Genomic DNA, 19744 nt, shown 5'->3' on the forward strand with positions numbered 1-19744 from the left:
TTAACATAGATGCAGATCAACTATTAGGAACAGGTCAAAATTGGAGCACTATTAATCAACAAGCAATAATGCAAGATGAGGTCATTGAGCAAGTTAGAGCTATCTGCCTTACGGCCTGGGAGAAAATCCAAGACCCAGGAACTACCTGCCCCTCATTCAATAAAATAAGACAAGGCTCTAAAGAGCCCTACCCTGATTTTGTGGCAAGGCTCCAAGATGCTGCTCAAAAGTCAATTATGGATGAGAATGCCCTTAAGGTCATAGTGGAGTTGATGGCATAAGAAAACGCCAATCCTGAGTGTCACTCAGCCATTAAGCCATTAAAAGAAAAGGTCCCAGCAGGATCAGATGTAATCTCAGAGTACATAAAAGCCTGTGATGGAATTGGAGGAGCTATGCATAAAGCTAAACTTATAGCTCAAGCAATAATGGGAGTTGTTTTAGAAGGACAAGTTAGAACATTTGGGGGAAAATGTTATAATTGTGGTCCAACTGGTCATCTAAAACAGAACTGCCCAGTCTCAAATGAACAAAATATAACAACTCAAGCTACTACAAAAAAGAAAGAGCCACCTGGCCTATGCCCAAGATATAAAAAAGGAAAACACTGGCTAATCAATGTTGTAATAAATTTGATAAAAATGGGCAACTGTTGTTGGGAAAGGAGAAGAGGGGCCAACTTCAGGCCCCACAACAAACTGGGGCATTCCCAATTCAGCCCTTTGTTCCTCAGGGTTTTCAGGGACAACACACCCCACTACAAGCGACGGTTGTAGTGAGCTGAGATCGTGCCACTGCATTCCATCCTGGGCGACAGAGCAAGGCTCCATCTCAAAAAAAAAACAAAAACAAAACAAAAGTTACCTAGTAACCCAGGATTTCTGTTGAATTCTGAGCTAGCCACAACAAGGCAAATTTTCATTTCTTTTCCTATGCGCAGCACTTACTGTAACTTGGACAGTGTATCCATATGGGATGAAGGTTAAAAAACCGGATAAAGAAGGCCAAGAGATCTACTCCCAGAAAAGTGAGAACGATGAAGATAAATCATGATCTCAAAAAAAAAAAAAAAAAATCACATCTCAGTTCAGCACGTCACAGAGAAGCCAGGATCTTTGAAATGGTAACTTTAGCAAGGGATAGGTCTTACGGACAAATAAAAGGGTCATCTCTAAGACATCCCAAAAGAAACCCACCTCCCCCCATCTGTTACAGTCTCATCCATTCTCAGAGACTAAGATTTTCCTCCTCCTTTGTGTTCTACTTATTCTAAGGGTCCTTTTCCTTTTCTGCTCTGCCCCTTTTATATATTTGACTAAGTCTCTCTAATCACACAAAAGTTGTGGGTGACAATTCCATTCTTTACAACTGTCATTCCCTTCAATGACAAAATACTCTTCTCTTTCCAAATCATTCTCTCTCCAAATCAATATAGTTTTTGATTTTCTATGTGTTGGGAAATATTAAATCATGCAAAGCAGCCTCTTCAGCACAACTTTCTGGGATGCTGGAAATGATGACAGAGAGTCCCCATTGTCTCAAAATTCTGTTCACTCTGCTGTCCAGTTTGGTAGCAGCTATTCACGTACAGCTCTTGAGCAGTGAGGGAACTGAATTTTTAAATTTTGTGTTCAGTTTCTTTAATTCTAAAATTTAAGTAGCCACAAAAATTAGCAGGGAATTTGTAATCTTTTGGAGAGATGAGACTGGGCATAAAAAACAAAACCAAACCAAACCTCATTTTTGTACTCAGGTGCTTAAGTACCATTAACAGCAGTCCTTCTGCTGCTCCTTGAACAACAAATTATCATGTCCCCTGGACACAGTTACTCCATGTCCATTTCACCTAATGTAGATATTTGCATCCCCTGACTAGATTAGCTGAGTGTGACGATACCACTTAAAATTAACCCCACAAACTCTCCGGGAGACCACAAACTTTTTCTTCTTTGACCTCAGCTCCTGGAACAGGACAGGGTACAAAGGATATAATTTTAAAATATTTGTTTAATGAAACAAAATGACTAGTTTCACAGATCCCTCTGCAAAATATAAAGTTCTGAAAGTTTATGGTCCTGGTTTTCAATTAATCCTTCACACTGGTCTAAGGAAACTGAATTGACACAAATGCGTCCCACATCCCACCATTCCAGTACTAGCCCTTTCCCACCAACCGCCCCTTATGGGGTTTTTCAGTCACTGCAACACCCCCGATACCAATTCTTTCATCTCTTTTAAAAATTCACAGTACTTCATTTCTTCCACTTCAAAGTACTTGGGCTTCCTTTACTCATTTATTTGACACAATAGAGCAATTGCTGTGTATGTGTTTAGGCTAACATCAGATTTTGCCCGTGCATCACAGCATACATTTAAATAGGATGAGTTTATCAGGCTTTCTCTGCCTTATACATTTTCTCTCAGTGTATGCTTTTCAGCCACATAATGAACTACAAATTTTTGCTCCACCCTTTTTCCACATAGATCTGAGTTCTCTTCCTATGGGTTTTCTGTAACATAAAATAAGACATAATTGATCACGGAAGGCACAACCACATTCACCGCATTCACAAGGTTTCTGTCCTGTGCAAATCCTCTATCATCTCCTGAGGCTGCACATCTGACCACTGGCTGTCCCACAAGGACTATGTTCCTGTTTGCGAGCAGGCCGCTGATGTTTAGTGATGTCTGAGGGGCCACGGAAGGCACTTGTGTAGTCACCCCGTTAGCGGAGTTTTTCTCCTGCATGACATCACTGGTGTGTAATAAGCTGTGCCTCTCTGCAGGAGGATTTTCCACCTTGACTGCATCTTGTTTCTCCCTCGTGTGTATTCTCTTATGCTTAACCAGGCACGACATATACGCAAATGCTTTCCCACACTCGTTGCAGCCATAGGGTCTCTCTCCTGTATGAGTCCTTTGATGGACAATGAGCTTTTGCTTTGTGCTAAAGGCTTTCCCACATTCACTACATTCAAAGGGTTTCTCTCCTGTGTGAATTCTTTGATGTTTAATGAGACCTGACTTCTGAGAACAGGATTTTCCACATTCACTGCACACAAAGGGCGTCTTTCCCGTGTGAAATCTCTGATGTGCTATGAGGCAAGTCTTCTGAATGAAGCCTTTTCCACATTCACTGCATATATAAGGTTTCTCACCTGTATGAATTCGCTGGTGTACAATGAGATTTCCTTTCTGGATGAAGCCTTTTCCACATTCACTGCATATATAGGGTTTCTCTCCGGTATGTGTTTTCTGATGTATGTTGAGCCGTGATTTCTTGAGAAAGGCTTTGCCACATTCAGGGCATTCATAAGGTTTTTCTCCCGTATGAGTTCGCTGATGTTCAGTGAGCATGAACTTTCTGGAGAAGGCTTTCTCACACAAACTACATCTGTGGGGTTTCTCTCCTGTATGCATTACCTGGTGATCAGTTAGCCAAGACTTCTTGATGAAGGCTTTCCCACATTCACTGCATACATGATGCTTCTCCAATTTTCGTGTTTTCTGATGCTTGGGATTGATGAATTGGGACTTAGTGCTGATGAGTTTTTGACTTGCAGGGAATTTAATTGCAGTATGAAGTCGTTCATGGTTAGCATGAAGAAAGGAGTCCCCATTTCCAGTAAACTCACAAGAGTTCTTTATTTCATAGCCTTTGCTCTTATTAACTAAAGTTAAATTTGATTTCAAACTTTTTCCATGTAAGTCAAATATATCATGATTTTGCCCTAACAGAAACTGACTTTTGCTGCAATGAACGATATTTTCAAATGCATCATGTTCATGACATTGTTTCCTTCTGTTCACTAGGCTTTCACTATGCAAGCGCTTCAGCACATGATCATCAACTTTCCAGATTTCTAGAAAGAAAAGAACAAAGATTTCCATCATTTTGATTTGAGGTAAAAGTCTGTTCTGGTTTTTTTTTGGTTTTCTTTTGTTTTTTTGTTTTAGATGGAGTTTCACTCTGTTGCCCAGAATGGAGTGCAATGCTGCAATCTCAGCTCACTGCAACTTCCACTTCCCGGGTTCAAGCGACTGTTCTGCCTTAGCCTCCCAAGTAGCTGGGATTACAGGTGCCTGCTACCACGCCTGGCTAATTTTTGTAGTTTTAGTACAGACGGGGTTTCACCATGTCGGCCAGGCCGGTCTCAAACTCCTGACCTCACGTGAGCCATTGTGCCCGGACAAAGTTTTTTTTTTTTTTTTTTTTTGAGTCGGGGAGATGGAGTCTCACTCTGTTGCCCATGCTGGAGTGCAGTGGCACGATTTCGGCTCATGACCAAACTTGTTTTGTTTTGTTTTTTTTGCGGGGGAGATGGAGTCTCACTCTGTCGCCCAGGCTGGAGTGCAGTGGCACAATCCCGGCTCACAGCCTAAGTACTTTTTTTTTTTTTGCGGGGGGCAGGGCGGAGATGGAGTCTCACTCTGTTGCCCAGGCTGGAGTGTAGTGGCACAATCCCAGCTCACCGTAACCTTGGAAGCGATTCTCCTGCCTCAGCCTTCCATGTGGCTGGGATTATAGGCATGTGCCACCACGCCCAGCTAATTTTGTATATTCAGTAGAGACGGGGTTTCACCATGTTAGCCAAGTTGATCTCAAACTCCCGACCTCAGGTGATCTGCCCGCTTTGGTCTCCCAAAGTGCTGGGATTACAGGTATGAGCTGCTGCACCCGGCCCCAAAGTATTTTTTTTTTAATGCCTTGATGTGAGGTGTCTCTTTAGTAATAACAGTATGACCTGAGTGTAAATAAAACTACATGTTTAATGTTCCTTGCACATGGGCAAAAAATAATAGTATAGACAAACTAAAAGGTGAAAGCAGTTAGCATAAAAACAAGGTTAGATCACTAATAATGAATAAAGACAGATTTGGCTGCATTCTAAATGTGCCTTGCAAAACAAAGACCTTAAAAATACAAGCAATTCACTGTAACCAACAGACCAGAGGTTGGAGGGCCATTTCATCCAAAGAACAGATCCATCCATTCCACAACCTCTTACTGAATGATCACCATGTACCAGGTATGGTGCTAGTGTTGGGGATAGGCATGAAAATCGTTTGAACCCAGGAGGCAGAGGTTGCTATGAGCCAAGATCACACCATTGCACTCCAGCCTGGGCACACAGTGAGACTCTGTCTCAAAAAATAAATAAATAAAAATAAATAATAATAAGTAATTTTTAAGGGAATGAGTCAGGGAAGTAATCATATGTGTGGAACACACCCGGGAGGGTTTAGGAAAGAAGATGGAAATCTCTTTGTGAGCAGGATGGTATTGTATCACAGAGATCACTGAAACGAGAACTTTGACGGGTAACATGGTTTACTGGGACTTAGTGGCATCAGAATATGACGGGGAAAAAAACAAAAGCAAATTATTAAACACAGAAAGGAATCAAATGGAAGTAGGGCAGGAGTTATGACCTGGTTTAAGCTGGCCTTGGGAATGTAGGATGTTTTAAAAAATGACTTTTTTACTTAAGAGATTCATCATGACTAGCAGATACCTTTAAAGAAGAGAGCTCTTCGGACAGGTAATGCCTGGATGGCCAAGATTCAGGATGTACAGGAACAAACGAGAATACAAACTTAACAGGGGTTTTCTTGGAGGAAAGATGATTCTAGTTCTTTGCAGTTACTAGGAACTCAGGGGAGAATTGCCATCAAATAAACACAGAACTAAAATCTGTGTTAGGTAACAACCGGGAGATGTCAGTTTGGGACTCTCCTCCAGGGAATGGAAGGCGCTTAACTTACTAGAATGAAGGAAACTTTGAAGAGTGAAGGGCACAGATGAGAAAATGGAAAACAGGGCCTTTGGAGAACCTAAGAATAAGGAAAAAGAGAAGCCAAGGAAGCCAACGCACAGTGAAAGCCCAGTTTACCCTGAGGAAGCCACTGTCACATCCAACACAGTGGAGGTGTTAGGAGGGGAGGTCAGCATTAGTCAAGGGGCATGAAGAGGCGGGAGTTCGAGAAGTTTCCTCTTTGGAGAGAGGCCTGGAAGGTGGAATTTCATAACAAGAGAGGTGGAAGGACATGAAGAAAGGAAATACTTGAAACCCGAGGACGAAGAAAATTATGCAGGCAAACAAAAAATATGTAGATAAAATAAAGAATCAGATCTCTGAAGAGATAAAGGGATTTTTTTTTTTTAAACTCTAAATTCCTACAAAGAAAAACAGGTCTCACACTGGGAGAGAGATGAGCAGAGGAACTGTTTACATATCCTCAAACCGCCTTCACAGCTGTGTTGCTTTCTCTGACCGACTTAGAATGTGACTTCCACAGCCTTCTGCCTTGTGGGTTCTCTCACCTGAACAAGCTCCACTGTGGATTCCATCTTCTATTGTCCACGGTGGTTCTCCTTGTTCCAACTTGAAGAATACATCCGGTTTGCTGGCTTGATACCCTGTTCATGGGAAATGATAGAGGACTTAGACATATCAAATTGGGCTGGCAATGTCAAGAGGAAGAACGCTACACTTCAGGAAACTTGAGTTTCTTAAAATATGGAAAGTTTAGTTTCATATCTGAAACTATGAAAGTTTAGTTTCATCTGTAACATCAAGGTTTTTCCTCTCACAAGAAGGTAGATTACACCATCTTGTGTGGGAGCAAGAGAAGGATCTGAGAATCTAACACTTCATAGTACTGCAGGCATTCCAAAGAGGTAAGCATCTGAGAAAGGAAGGCCACTGACTGGGCACCCTCTGAGTGACACAGTGCAGCTGTCCTCACCGACTGCCACCAGGTTGCTGTAGTTCTCCAACATCACGTCCCGGTACAGGTCCTTCTGAGCAGGGCCCAGGAGCTGCCACTCCTCCCAGGTGAAGTCCACAGCCACATCCTCCAGTGTTACGGATTCCTGTAATAACAGTCCTGTTTAATAAAGTGATGTCTTTTTGATGATATGGAAGAAATGCTAAAGTTTTTCTGCTCATTTCCACTCTACAGGCTGTGTGTTTATACCAAATAGTTGTTGTTTTTTTAAAAAAAATACATTGTGGAAGAAGTAAAGTCCTAATATAATATTATGTCATCGTATATTCAATTATCCTCCATTCACCCATGTGGGGAAAAGAAAGAGAGATCAGACTGTTACTGTGTCTATGTAGAAAGAAGTAGACATAAGGAACTCCATTTTGTTCTGTACTAAGAGAAATTCTTCTGCCTTGAGATGCTGTTAATCTGTAACCCTAGCCCCAACCCTGTGCTCGCAGAGACATGTGCTGTGTTGACTCAGGGTTTAATGGATTTAGGGTTGTGCAGGATGTGCTTTGTTAAAAAAGTGCTTGAAGGCAGTATGCTTGGTAAAATTCATGCCATTCTCTCATCTCAAGTACCCAGGGACACAATACACTGTGGAAGACCACAAGGACCTCTGTCCAGGAAAGCCAGGTATTGTCCAAGGTTTCTCCCCATGTGATAGCCTGAGATATGGCCTAGTGGGAAGGGAAAGACCTGACCGTCCCCCAGCCCAACATCCATAAAGGGTCTGGGCTGAGGAGGATGAGTGAAAGAGGAAGCCCTGTTTGCAACTGAGATAAGAGGAAGGCATCTGTCTCCTGCTCGTTGCTGGGCAATGGAATGTCTTGGTATAAAACCCAATTGTGTGTTCTATTTACTGAGATAGGAGAAAACTGCCTTAGGGCTGGAGGTGAGAAATGCTGGTGGCAATAGTGCTCTTTACTGCACCGAGATGTTTGTGTAAAGTCAAACATAAATCTGGACTACATGCACATCAAGGCACAGCACCTTTCCTTAAACTTATTTATGACACAGAGATCTTTGCTCACATGTTTTCCTGCTGACCCTCTCCCCACTATTACCCTATTGTCCAGCCACATCCCCATCTCCAAGATGGTAGAGATAGTGATCAACAAATACTGAGGGAACTTAGAGACCAGGGCCAGGCGCAGGTCCTCCGTATGCTGAGCACTGGTCCCCTGGGCCCACTTTTCTTTCTCTATACTTTGTCTCTGTGTCTTATTTCTTTTCTCAGTCTCTCCTCCCACCTGATGAGAAATGCCCACAGGTATAGAGGGGCAGGCCACCCCTTCATCCCAATTGGAAGTTTCTATAAAGTGTGGAAGTTAAATCTTGCTAACCTAAAAACAACATATTTACACATTTTATATATGTAAATATATATGAATACATGTACATATATTTGTTTACATAGATGCAGACAAAAGACATATATACAGTCGTCCTTTACTGTCTGTAGGGTATGGGTTCCAGGACGTCCTGAGGATGCTCAAGTGTCTGATATAAAATGGCACAGTATTGGTCAGGCACAGTAGATCACACCTGTAATCCCAGCACTTTGGGAGGCCAAGGCAGGAGGGTCACCTGAGCCCAGGAGTTCAAGACCAGCCTGGGCAACATGAGACCCCGTCTGTACAAAAAATTAAAAAATTAGCTAGGTGCAGTGGTGAGTGCCTGTGGTCCCAGCTACTTGGGAGGCTGAGGCAGGAGGCTCATTTGAGTCCAGGAGTTAGAGACTACAGTGAGTTATGATCATACAGAACTTCAGCCTGAGCAACAGAAAAAGACTCTGTCTCTAATAAAATAAAATAAAATGGAAGAGTACTTGCAGATTTGCATGTGACCCACGCACATCCTCCTACATACTTTTTTTTTTTTTTTTTTTTTTAAAACAGAGACTCACTCTCTCCCAGGCTGGGGTGCAGTGGCATAATCTCAGCTCACTACAACCTCCGCCTCCCAGGAGCAGGCAATTCTTCTGCCTCAGTCTCCCAAGTAGCTGGGACTACAGGTTGTGCCACTATACCTGGCTAATTTTTGTTTTTTGTTTTGAGATGGAGTTTTGCTCCTGTTGCCCAGGCTGGAGTGCAATGGTATGATCTCAGCTCACTGCAACCTCTGCCTCCCAGGTTCAAGCGATTCTCCTGCCTCAGCCTCCCGAGTAGCTAGGATTACAGGCGCCTGCCACCACACCCAGCTAATTTTTTGTATTTTTAGTAGAGACGGGATTTCACTATGTTGGCAAGGCTGGTCTCAAACTCCTGACCTCAGACGATCCACCCGCCTCAGCCTCCCAAAGTGCTGGAGTTACAGGAGTGAGCCACCACGCCCAGCCCCATATACTTTAAATTATCTTTAGATTACTTATAATATCTAATACAATGTAAATGTTATGTTAACAGTTGTTATACTGTATTGTTTAGGGAATCATGACAATAAAAAGTCTGTGTGTGCTTAGTTCAGGTGCTTTAAAAAATATATATTTTCAATCCTCAGTTGGTTGAATCCATGGATGTGGAAGTCATGGATGTGGAGGGCCAACAATATATCACAAATCCAGGCCTCCTATTTTTCTGATGGACTAATTATAAATTGAGGGTTCCCATGACCTTCTCCTTGACTTTGATAATTTTTCAAGGAGAAGGAGAAAATCAAGTAATGGAGAAACAAAATCCAAATATGTAACACTGAAAATTTTTCAGAACTGATTAAACACTCCAAACTTCAAACTCAAGAAATCCAACAACCAAGAAGTCTACATGTAGACACAACAGATCGAAACTAAGTTACACCAGATACAAAGAGGAGACTATAAAAGCATCCGGAGACCAAAGACAAGTTACCTACAAAGGAGACAAAATTTTCTGACAGCTGACTGCTCCAGAGAAGTTATTATAGCCAATAAATATCGGAACAATAAGTGTTAAGGTCCCAAGCTCTTGAACAACACAGCCCAACCCTGAAGACCATTTGGGACTCAAAGGCATGGCTGGCAAGGGACCTACAGCCCTGTAATAGTGACAATTAAGACTGCTTATCAATGAATTGTCAATCTCCTGTCTCAGGATGCCTTTAAAGAATACTGCTGGGTGGAAAATTGAGTCATTGAAGACCCAGGGAACAGCAGAAGGTATACTCTACACTCATTTTATTATAGAGGCCAGTGAACACACTTGATAGATGATATAAGTACTTAATCCTGGTTGGTTTACCCATTCTAAATTATTTATGTGAGATATCTATCTATTTGGTAAAAAGTAAAGTGACAGTCCTACCTCAATCCACACTCAAAAATAATTTACTATATGACAGATCTATGGCAGGCAGATGGCTCAATGAACTCCACCCTCCCAGTGTTCACACCTTTATGTAGCTCCCACTTGCAGGAAGCCAAAGGCCCGTGGGACGTGACCAACTCAGCATTCCACTGGAGGCTACATGATCAAACAGCAAACTGTTTATCATGAATGCAGGATGTGAGCAAACTCATGATTGCTCCTACAGACAGAAGGTTTTCTGGAGGCAATCACAGCCTGGAGCTGAGGTTATCTACTGCAACATCTAGAGAATGCAGTCTTGTGAGTCTACTCTGGACTGAGCAGCTGACCCCTTCTTCCACTGCACCCCACTCAACTATCTCTTTTGCCTAAAAATACAGAGGGCTATGTAAAGCTCAGAGTCCTTGTCCACTAGAGGCAAGGTACCCCCGACCCCTTCTTCCAAATATACTCTTTTATCTCTTGTCTTTTATTCCTGTGTTTGCCACACTTTGTTCCGTCCCCCTAGGTCCATGCAGGTTACAAGTGGCGCCCAAACAGGGACAGAATTGGGTGCTCTACACCCTCTCCTTGAGCATGGACTGGCCTAGTGACTTACCTCTAATCAGAAGAATATGGCAAAGGCATTGGAATCTCACTTCCTTAATTAAGCTATACGTGTTTAAAACAATTATTCAATGATAATTGTTAAAGCACAGTAAGGAAGACTTTATTCAGGGCCATTATGATAGGCATATAGACAAATGTAATGGGATTTTGCAGTGGTAGAGGGTGACTGAACTCAACTCTAAATACAGCAAAAGCAAGTGGGAATTTACAGCCAAGGAGCAGAGTGAGGGTCAGTAATACAAAATTACCAAGAGGGCCAGGTGCAATGGCTTATGCCTGTAATCTCAGCACTTTGGGAGGCCAAGGCGGGAGGATTGCTTGAGCCCAGGAGTTCAAGAGCAGCCTGGGCAACAAAATAAGACCCCATCTCTATTAAAAAAAAAAAAAAAAAAAAAAAAAGAGGAGGAGGAGGAGAAGGAGGAGGAAGGAAGAAGGAAGAAGAAGGAAGAAAAGAAGAAAGGAAGAAAGGAAGAAAGAAAAAAGCAGAAAAGTAAAAGTAAAAAATTAAAAAACATAGTCAACCCAACCCTACCCACCCCCCCACACACACACACAAATATGTTTATGATCTTTTATCATTTTTCTTTTCTTTTTTTTTTTTTTTTGAGATGGAGTCTTGCTCTGTCGCCCGGGCTGGTGTGCAGTGGCCGGATCTCAGCTCACTGCAAGCTCTGCCTCCCGGGTTTACGCCATTCTCCTGCCTCAGCCTCCCGAGTAGCTGGGACTACAGGTGCCCGCCACCTCGCCCAGCTAGTTTTTTGTATTTTTTAAGTAGAGACGGGGTTTCACCGTGTTAGCCAGGATGGTCTCAATCTCCTGACCTCGTGATCCGCCCGTCTCGGCCTCCCAGAGTGCTGGGATTACAGGCTTGAGCCACCGCGCCCGGCCTCTTTTATCATTTTTCAAATTAAATACTTGATTCTCTCCTAACCCCCAATGGTAACAAATGCATTTTTTTCCAAGTTATCACTATAAACTGATGGAATTTTATACAATGAATGTTCTTCCATCATTTGCTATCATTGGTCTTTGGATGTTCAAAGTATAGCATCTTAGGCCAATGAAGAGTCCCTTCAAGTTGGCTGCTATGTTCTTTGAAATATGATTCTATCATGTAAAAATATATATATATATATATCTCGTAATAGACATATATGTTTATGTCTACAGATTCATATATACTCATGCTTTTGTTAATACATACATAGATCCACACACAGATACAGTGACAGGAAGTAAATATTACCAACCATTTACAGAAGGGGATTAGGAAGAAAATATATGAAAAGGGAACTTTTTCTTTCTTTCTTTTCTTCAATTTTATTAAACAGAGTCAGAGTCTCACTAGATTGCTCAGGCTGGTCTCAAACTCCTGAGACAGCCTGAGATATGGCCTTGTTGGAAGGGAAAGACCTGACCGTCCTTCAGCCCGACACCCGTAAAGGGTCTGTGCTGAGGAGGATGAGTGAAAGAGGAAGGCCTGTTTGCAATTGGGATCAGAGGAAGGCATCTGTCTCCTGCTCGTCCCTGGGAATGGAATGTCTCAGTGTAAAACCCGATCGTACATTCTATTTACTGAGATAGGAGAAAACCACCTTATGGCTGGAGGTGAGACATGCTGGCGGCAATACTGCTCTTTACTGCACAGAGATGTTTGTGTAAAGTCAAACATAAATCTGGCCTACGTGCACATCAAGGCACAGCACCTTTCCTTAAACTTATTTATGACACAAAAACCTTTGCTCACATGTTTTTCTGCTGACCCTCTCCCCAGCATTACCCTGTAGACTTGCCACATCCCCCTCACTGAGATAGTAGAGATAGTGATCAATAAATACTGAGGGATCTCAGAGACCAGTGCCGGCGTGGGTCCTCCGTATGCCGAGCAACGGTCCCCTGGGCCCCACTTTTATTTCTCTATACTTTGTCTCTGTGTCTTATTTCTTTTCTCAGTCTCTCGTCCCACCCAATGAGAAACACCCACAGGTGTGGAGGGGCTGGCCCCCTTCATATTCCATAGCGGTACATAAGGAATCCTTCAAGAAATAGCCACAGGACACATATACACCATGGAATACTATGCAGCCATAAAAAAGGATGAGTTTGCGTCCTTTGTAGGGACATGGATGCAGCTGGAAACCATCATTCTTAGCAAACTATCACAAGAACAGAAAACCAAACACCGCATGTTCTCACTCATAGGTGGGAACTGAACAATGAGATCACTTGGACTCAGGAAGGGGAACATCACACACCGGGGCCTATCATGGGGAGGGGGGAGGGGGGAGGGATTGCATTGGGAGTTATACCTGATGTAAATGACGAGTTGATGGGTGCAGCAGACCAACATGGCACAAGTATACATATGTAACAAACCTGCACGTTATGCACATGTACCCTACAACTTAAAGTATAATAATAATAAATAAATTTAAAAAAAAAAAAAAAGAAAAGTAAAAAAAAAAAAAGAAATAGCCACAGGAAACCTGCATCTGCATTTATGAGAAAGCTGCTATTCTGGACACCATCCGCCACACCACCTCTAGGAAGAACCACCGAAGAAATTTCCTGAGAAAAAAGTGCCATGAAATAATGGCACCCCCCAGGAAGTAATCTGCTTTATATTCAAAACCAGGACATACCATGTAAATCATGATTTTCTTGTGATATTGGCTGTTAGAGATATTAGATGCAAGCTGACAGCTAATATAACCCACAGTATCTTCCAGCCATGCATGATGTCACGAAATTCATAATTCACTGTTAATGCTATGAACATTATCTTCCTTATCCTACTATTCTGCATGATATTGAGTTTAAAAACTAAGCTCATTTATCTCCAGATCCTGCTTTTTAAAATTTTTACTTTTTATATTAGTGAGATAGATGTGTATAGGCGTCTACAAATCTATTATGGAACAAATAAAAGAATAAAACAAACCGTAAGTCAGTTACCTGGGCCTGGATCATTTTCTTCTGTTCTTGGAAAAGAGCATTCAACTGGGATGGTCTGTCTTTGTATCTTCTGGACTTCTCTTCAGAAGTCTCAGTCTTCAATCAAGTGTGCCCCTAGAAATGGTGATACCCAAATCCACTTCCTCTCTCTTCGGGTGATGCTTTTTCTCCTGAGGAGTCAGAACCTGTGGGCTGAAGAACAAATTCAATGTAAGTGGTACATTTTCTCTGGGCCCAGATACTGTCACTGCTCCTAGGCACTCATCTTAAAACAATGCCCCCAGTATAGTTAACTATACCTTTATTTGGAGCCCCAGAAGATTTTATCCCTCTGGCCAATAATGTCGAAGATTCTTATTGTGGTGGAAGTATGCCTTTCCTCTGTGAGGTTTCTGTGAAAGGACTGTGAAGGCATGCAGGAAATAAGACCCACCATAGCACCATGCTTCAGGAGCTGGTGAACTCTCAGGCAGATTAGTTTTAGAAAAGAGACAGTCAGCAAAGAGAGGAGCTGGTCTTTGTTTTCGTTTAAATCACGTGTGTTCACACACCTCTTCAAAAGTCTTTGTACATACACCCTGTGAGGACATGTACTTCAGTTTGAAAGCCAATGTACTGGGCAAATCATAAGCATTGTCATAAAAACAGTAGTGACAATATTTTAGGAGGTTTTAAATACATAAATAGCTAAAATACACAATAATTTACTGGATAAATTAGGTGGTAAATGAAGTTGACATGCTCTAAGGTTTCTGTAGAATGGAAAAGTCCTAATTAGCAGAAGAATATGACAAAGGTTGCACACTACATGTAATCTCTAGTGTTACAATTAAAACTAGTAAGTCCAGGCACAGTGGCTCACGCCTGTAATCTCAGCACTTTGGGATGCCAAGGCGGGCGGATCACCTGACATCAGGAGTTTGAGACCAGCCTGGCCAACATGGTGAAACCCCATCTCTACTAAAAATACAGTCATTCCAGAAGCTGAGGCAGAAGAATCACTTGAACCTGGGAGACAGAGGTTGCATGAGACAAGACCGTGCCATTGCACTCCAGCCAGGGCAAAAAGAACGAAACTCTCGCTCACAAAAAACAACAACAACAACAACAACAAACCTAGTAATTGTTTTAAAGTACATAATTTCCAAGCCAACAAAAGGGGGAAAAATAATAGTAAGAAAATCATCCAAAAGAAGAGAATCAAAAACAGAGAGCAAAAAGAGCAAATACAATGCATTTGGATAGCTGTTTTAAAATAAAATGTACTAAGAAAATTACATTACATTAAGAATTTATGCTAAGTAAAAACAGAACATGGATTCCAGTTAATTACATTAAATACAAATGCCTCAAAACTGTTAGAATGGATTAAAAATTAAAATCGAATAACATCTGGGTTTTTAATTTTTTTTTTTTTTTTTTTTTGAGATGGAGTCTTGCTCTGTTGCCCAGGCTGGAGTGCAATGGTGCGATTTTGGCTTACTGCAACCTCAGCCTCCCACGTTCAAATGATCAAACAGCAAACCGTTTATCATGAATGCAGGATGTGAGCAATCTCACGACTGCTCGCGCCGACAGAAGGTTTGCTGGAGGCAATCACTCCCTGGCACCAAGGTTATCTACTGCAACATCTAGAGAATGCAGTCTTGCAAACCCTACTCTGGACTGAGCAGCTGACCCCTTCTTCCACCCCACCTTCTCACTATCTCTTTTGCCTAATAAATATGGAGGGCTGTGTAAAGCTCAGGGCCCTTGTCCACTAGAGGCAAGGTGCCCCCTGATCCCTTCTTACAAATATACTCTTTTGTCTTTTGTCTTTATTCCTGTGTTCGCCCCCTTTGTTCAGTCCACCTAGGTCGGAGCAGGTTACAAACGGCAACTCAGAACAGGCACTCCAAGGACAACTAGTGGCATCCGAACATGGGACTTCAAGGATGTGAATGGTTGAAGTGGTCTGCTGGAGCAGGGGAACTGAAATTGACAAGGTGAACGGGGACCCCGGGATGAGTCTGCTGGCAGTGGATATAAGGTCAGTGCCCTAAAGAGGCACTGGGAGCAGTGCTTTAAAGAAGTACTGGAAAATTTTCTGAATCAGGGTAACAAGGGAAAGAATTTGTCTACTGAAGAAAAACACGATGTGCAGTTGCTTAAAGTTCTGTTGAGACAGTCTGGAGCTCAGGTTAATTCGCAGACACTTACTAACCTCCTGCAGAAGCCACAAAAAGTTATTACGCATAACCCATGGTTTCCACAGGGAGGCACTCTTGATGTGGAAAAGTGGGACAGAGCAGGAGAAGGATTAAAACAGGTTCAACAAAAAGGTTTTAAAGTTGATTCTTCTGTTTTATCTACTTGGAGTTAGTTTGTACTGTACTTCTGCCATTATCTCATTATTATTCTGCGGGACAGCAGGCTGAATCTAAAAATCTGAAAGAATCTGTTACCCCACCCACAGTTCCAATTGAAAATAAAAAACAGGAGGAGAGGGAGGATAAAAACTGGCCTGTAACGCCTCCTCCAGTTGCAGAAACATCTATACAGCCTCCTTCGGTGGCAGGAATAGAAACCCCAATACAAAGAATTTTATGCTCTGCTGTCATAGCTGGAGAGCCCTTAGGACCTTGTGCTTTTCCTATTTCCATAAGGCCTGATCCAAACAATCCACAGCAGATTATTCATGAACACACCCCACTGGAGTTTAAGTTGCTGAAGGAATTAAAAGCAAGAGTGGTAAATAATGGCATACAGAGCCCATTCACCTTAGGATTGCTAGAATCTGTGTTTGGTGCTATGCGTCTTTTACCCTTTGATGTGAGACACTTGGCGTGAACTTGCTTGTCTACTAGTGCATATCTGACATGGAATTTAAATTGGCAAGAAATGTGTGCAGACCAGGCTAAACAGAACCGTGTTGCTGGATACGGAGACATTCCAGAGGATATGCTGTTAGGTAATGGCCCTTATTCAGACCTAGAACATCAAATGGCACTCCCAGATGCTGCTTATCAGCAGTGTGCACAGGCCGCTAAACACGCCTGGGCCACAATCCTGAAGAGGGAGTCCCAGCACGATCTTTTTTTATATATCATGCAAGGGTCACAGGAACCCTATGCACAATTTCTTGCAAGATTACAAAAGGCAGTGAAGCATTAGATTCCTCGTACTATGGCTGCAGAAATGCTAACCTTAACTTTAGCTTTTGAGAATGCAAACGTGGATTGTAAACGTGCACTGGCACTGGTGAGGGGTACAAAAATCTTGGGAAATTTTCTCAGAGCTTGTCAGGATATAGGAACTCAGTTTCATCGACCTGCAATGTTAGCATAAGCAATGACTAATTTAGCAGTTGACAAATCTGAAAGGAGCCAAGGGTCAAACCCTAAAATGGGAAAATATTATAATTGTGGAAAAACTGGACATTTAAAAAAGGAATGCTGCCAGATCTCAGGACAGAAAGGATATTACAATGCAGTTCACTCCCCAGCAGAAAAAACACCAGGACTCTGTCCTCACTGTAACAAAGGAAATCACTGGGCTAACTAGTGCTGCTCAAAATTTCATCAGAATGGCACCCCCCCACCCACCGTCAGTAAACAAGACAGGGGCCTGGACCCGGGCCCTTCAAACAATGAGGGTATTCCCAGTGCAGATCACAACCCCGTTTCAGGGATGCGCTCCTGGAGGCACATTGACTCCCTCAACCCAGGAACACCAGGAAGTGCAGGATTAGATCTACCCACCAGAGAAAGAATCACATTAGTTAGGGGAGACAAACCTATCAAAGTTCCCACTGGTATTTGGTGACCTTTACCAACAGGACACACGGGACTAATTTTAGACAAAAACCGCCTTAACTTGTAAGGCATCACTATAGTCCCAGGAGTGATTGACTCCGATTACGAAGGAGAAATTCAAGTAGTTTTAATGTCACAAGATCTTTGGGTTTTTGAACCAGGAGAATATATTGCTCAATTATTGCTTATTCCCAGTGAAGTACACCCTTCCCCATGAAAAGAGAAATGAGGACATAAAGGGTTTGGGAGCACAACTACACGGGAAATCTATCTATGCCAACCCATAGCCTCTAATAGACCTACCCATGTAGTACAAATTAAAGGAAAGACATTTTATGGGCTTATGTATACAGGAACTGATGTGTCAGTAAAATGTATAGGATGGGCACATCAAACATTACACTGCATGTTGAAAAGACAAAAAGTGTGTATAGGAGGCCAACTACCACCTCAATCAAAACTATATTTAGCCTTATTTACTTTAAATTTTCTGACTCCTGGTATGGATGGTAAGACTCCAGCAGAAAGACATTGGCAAGTGTTGGAGGAAAACAGGAAAGTTTATCCGAAAGTGTTATGGAAATCCCCAGAAGAAGGACAATGGAAAGGCCCGGTGGATTTACTGACATGGGGATGAGGGTACGCTTGTGTTTTACAGGAGATGGACAAGCCATGTGGTGCCCTCAAGATGCGTGCGACCATGGAATGGGAGGCTGAAGGAACCCAGGGTGGCCAACCATGGGCCCGGTCCCTCCTATACAAGCCATGAGTCAGCTGAGCCTAAGTGCAAAGATGGAGAGAAGGCCAACCAGAGTCACAATGACATCAACCCCCATAACCTGGGGACAACTCAAGAAAACCACGCAGGAAGTTAAGAAACTACTGGAGCGTCAGGGACAGGCAAAAACTCCTGACTCCACGTTCTTGGCCATGCTAGCCATAATGTCCTGTGCGGTATGTTTTCCCTGTGCACAGGCAAAAACATATTGGGCATATGTTCCCATCTCCCAGTAGTACAGCCTATACTTTGGAGCTCACTCCTCCTGAGATTTATCACCATCAGGGAGAGTCAGCTCCAGGACCCCTCACTCCCCCTGACATAGAACATTTAGACTCTCAGAACAATGTCATCAATTACACCGCTCCACTGGAAGGATTCCCTTTGTGTATCACCACAAAGACGCTGCTCAGCCACAGCTGTCTTACAATTCAAGCTCAAACATGGTTGAGTCACTATGGAAAAATCATGTACTTATTAAGTCTTGGTTCTATTAATGTAACTGGTGTGTTAACTGACCATTCCCGGTCCAATCGCCCTAACTGTGCTGATTATACAGAATGGATTCCATTCAATAGTTCCTACCCCACTCTGTGGACCCAGCGTCTTGGTCCACTGACTAGTAAACAATCTATGCTAACTGGAGACATTGTGGATTGGGGACCTAAAGGTCAATTAGATGGAAAAGGTGAAAGTCAGAAATCATGGCACAAACTTTGCTGCATTGGTGGCAAGCTTTTAATGCTTCTTCTTTATACAACACCAGGATCCAATCCCAGTCAGCCACTCAGATTGCTTGGCATGGAGCGGGCGTTAGCCCACCTCTTCCTTAGTGGCATTATCTGGGGAGGAAAGGACCAATTCAAGAAACGATATGGAAGGCAGCACTCCCATTTATGAATGGCAACATCTGGATTGGAACACTAATAATAGCAATAGTAAGCGACACAGTCTTAATGTTGCATTTGTAAGGAATATCACCAGTCAATTTACAGTTTGTGTTTTTAATCCTTATGTCTTTTTGGCAGCTAAGAAGCACCAGCTCCAGGTAAACAACACCCAATTGACCTGTAAAGCTTGTCAGTTATGTCACTGCATTAATCATAGCACATTGCAAACACATAGTATCTCTACATTGATGATTTTAGTTCGCATCCCTGGGCTATGGATTCCTGTTCATCTGTCGAAGCCGTGGGCTGCCACACCTGCTTTGCATTTTGTGAGACTTCTTCTAACTCAGCTTACTCATTGTGTCCATAGAACCTTAGGCATGATAATTTTTGCTACTGTTTCCTTGGTCACACTAATAACTTCTGCTGTGATATCTTCTATAGCTTTGCATAATTCTATTCAACCAGCTCAGTATGTGGAGAACTGGACATGCACAGCCAACCAAGCGTGGTTACTTCAGAATAAAATTAATACTGAGTTACAAACTGAATTGGCAATGCTGAAATTCACGGTTCTGTGGCTAGGGGAACAAGTACAAAGCTTGCAGTTGCAGCAGCAATTGCGTCATCATTTTAATCACACTCATATTTGTGTAACCA

General features: G+C 42.5%; 1 protein-coding gene and 1 long non-coding RNA gene across 9 annotated transcripts in view; one reads left to right on the forward strand and one right to left on the reverse strand.

Annotated features, from left to right (window-relative positions):
* Positions 1–1992: 1992 nt before the first annotated feature.
* The window catches only part of ZNF350 (zinc finger protein 350), a 41724-nt gene continuing 23972 nt past the window's right edge, over positions 1993–19744 (reverse strand). For 7 of the 8 annotated variants that reach the window (XM_017952656.3, XM_017952653.3, XM_009195135.4 and 4 more), the window contains 4 exons: positions 13623–13814; positions 6751–6877; positions 6326–6421; positions 1993–3863 (listed from right to left, as the gene is read on the reverse strand). In XM_017952656.3, coding sequence (XP_017808145.1) covers positions 2500–3863; positions 6326–6421; positions 6751–6877; positions 13623–13637 — 1602 coding nt within the window. In that variant the 5' untranslated portion in view covers positions 13638–13814 and the 3' untranslated portion in view covers positions 1993–2499. Of the gene's footprint in view, positions 3864–6325; positions 6422–6750; positions 6878–13622; positions 13815–13921; positions 14026–19744 lie in introns of all 8 variants that reach the window. The other variant, XM_021931399.2, reaches the window with a different exon arrangement.
* On the forward strand, positions 3837–18159 carry LOC103880168. Its single transcript, XR_004180237.1, has 3 exons — positions 3837–3905; positions 15469–15607; positions 18075–18159. It is a non-coding gene; the product is annotated as an uncharacterized LOC103880168 (long non-coding RNA).

Source organism: Papio anubis, chromosome 20 (assembly GCF_008728515.1).
Source record: "Papio anubis isolate 15944 chromosome 20, Panubis1.0, whole genome shotgun sequence".
Lineage (NCBI taxonomy): Eukaryota > Metazoa > Chordata > Mammalia > Primates > Cercopithecidae > Papio > Papio anubis.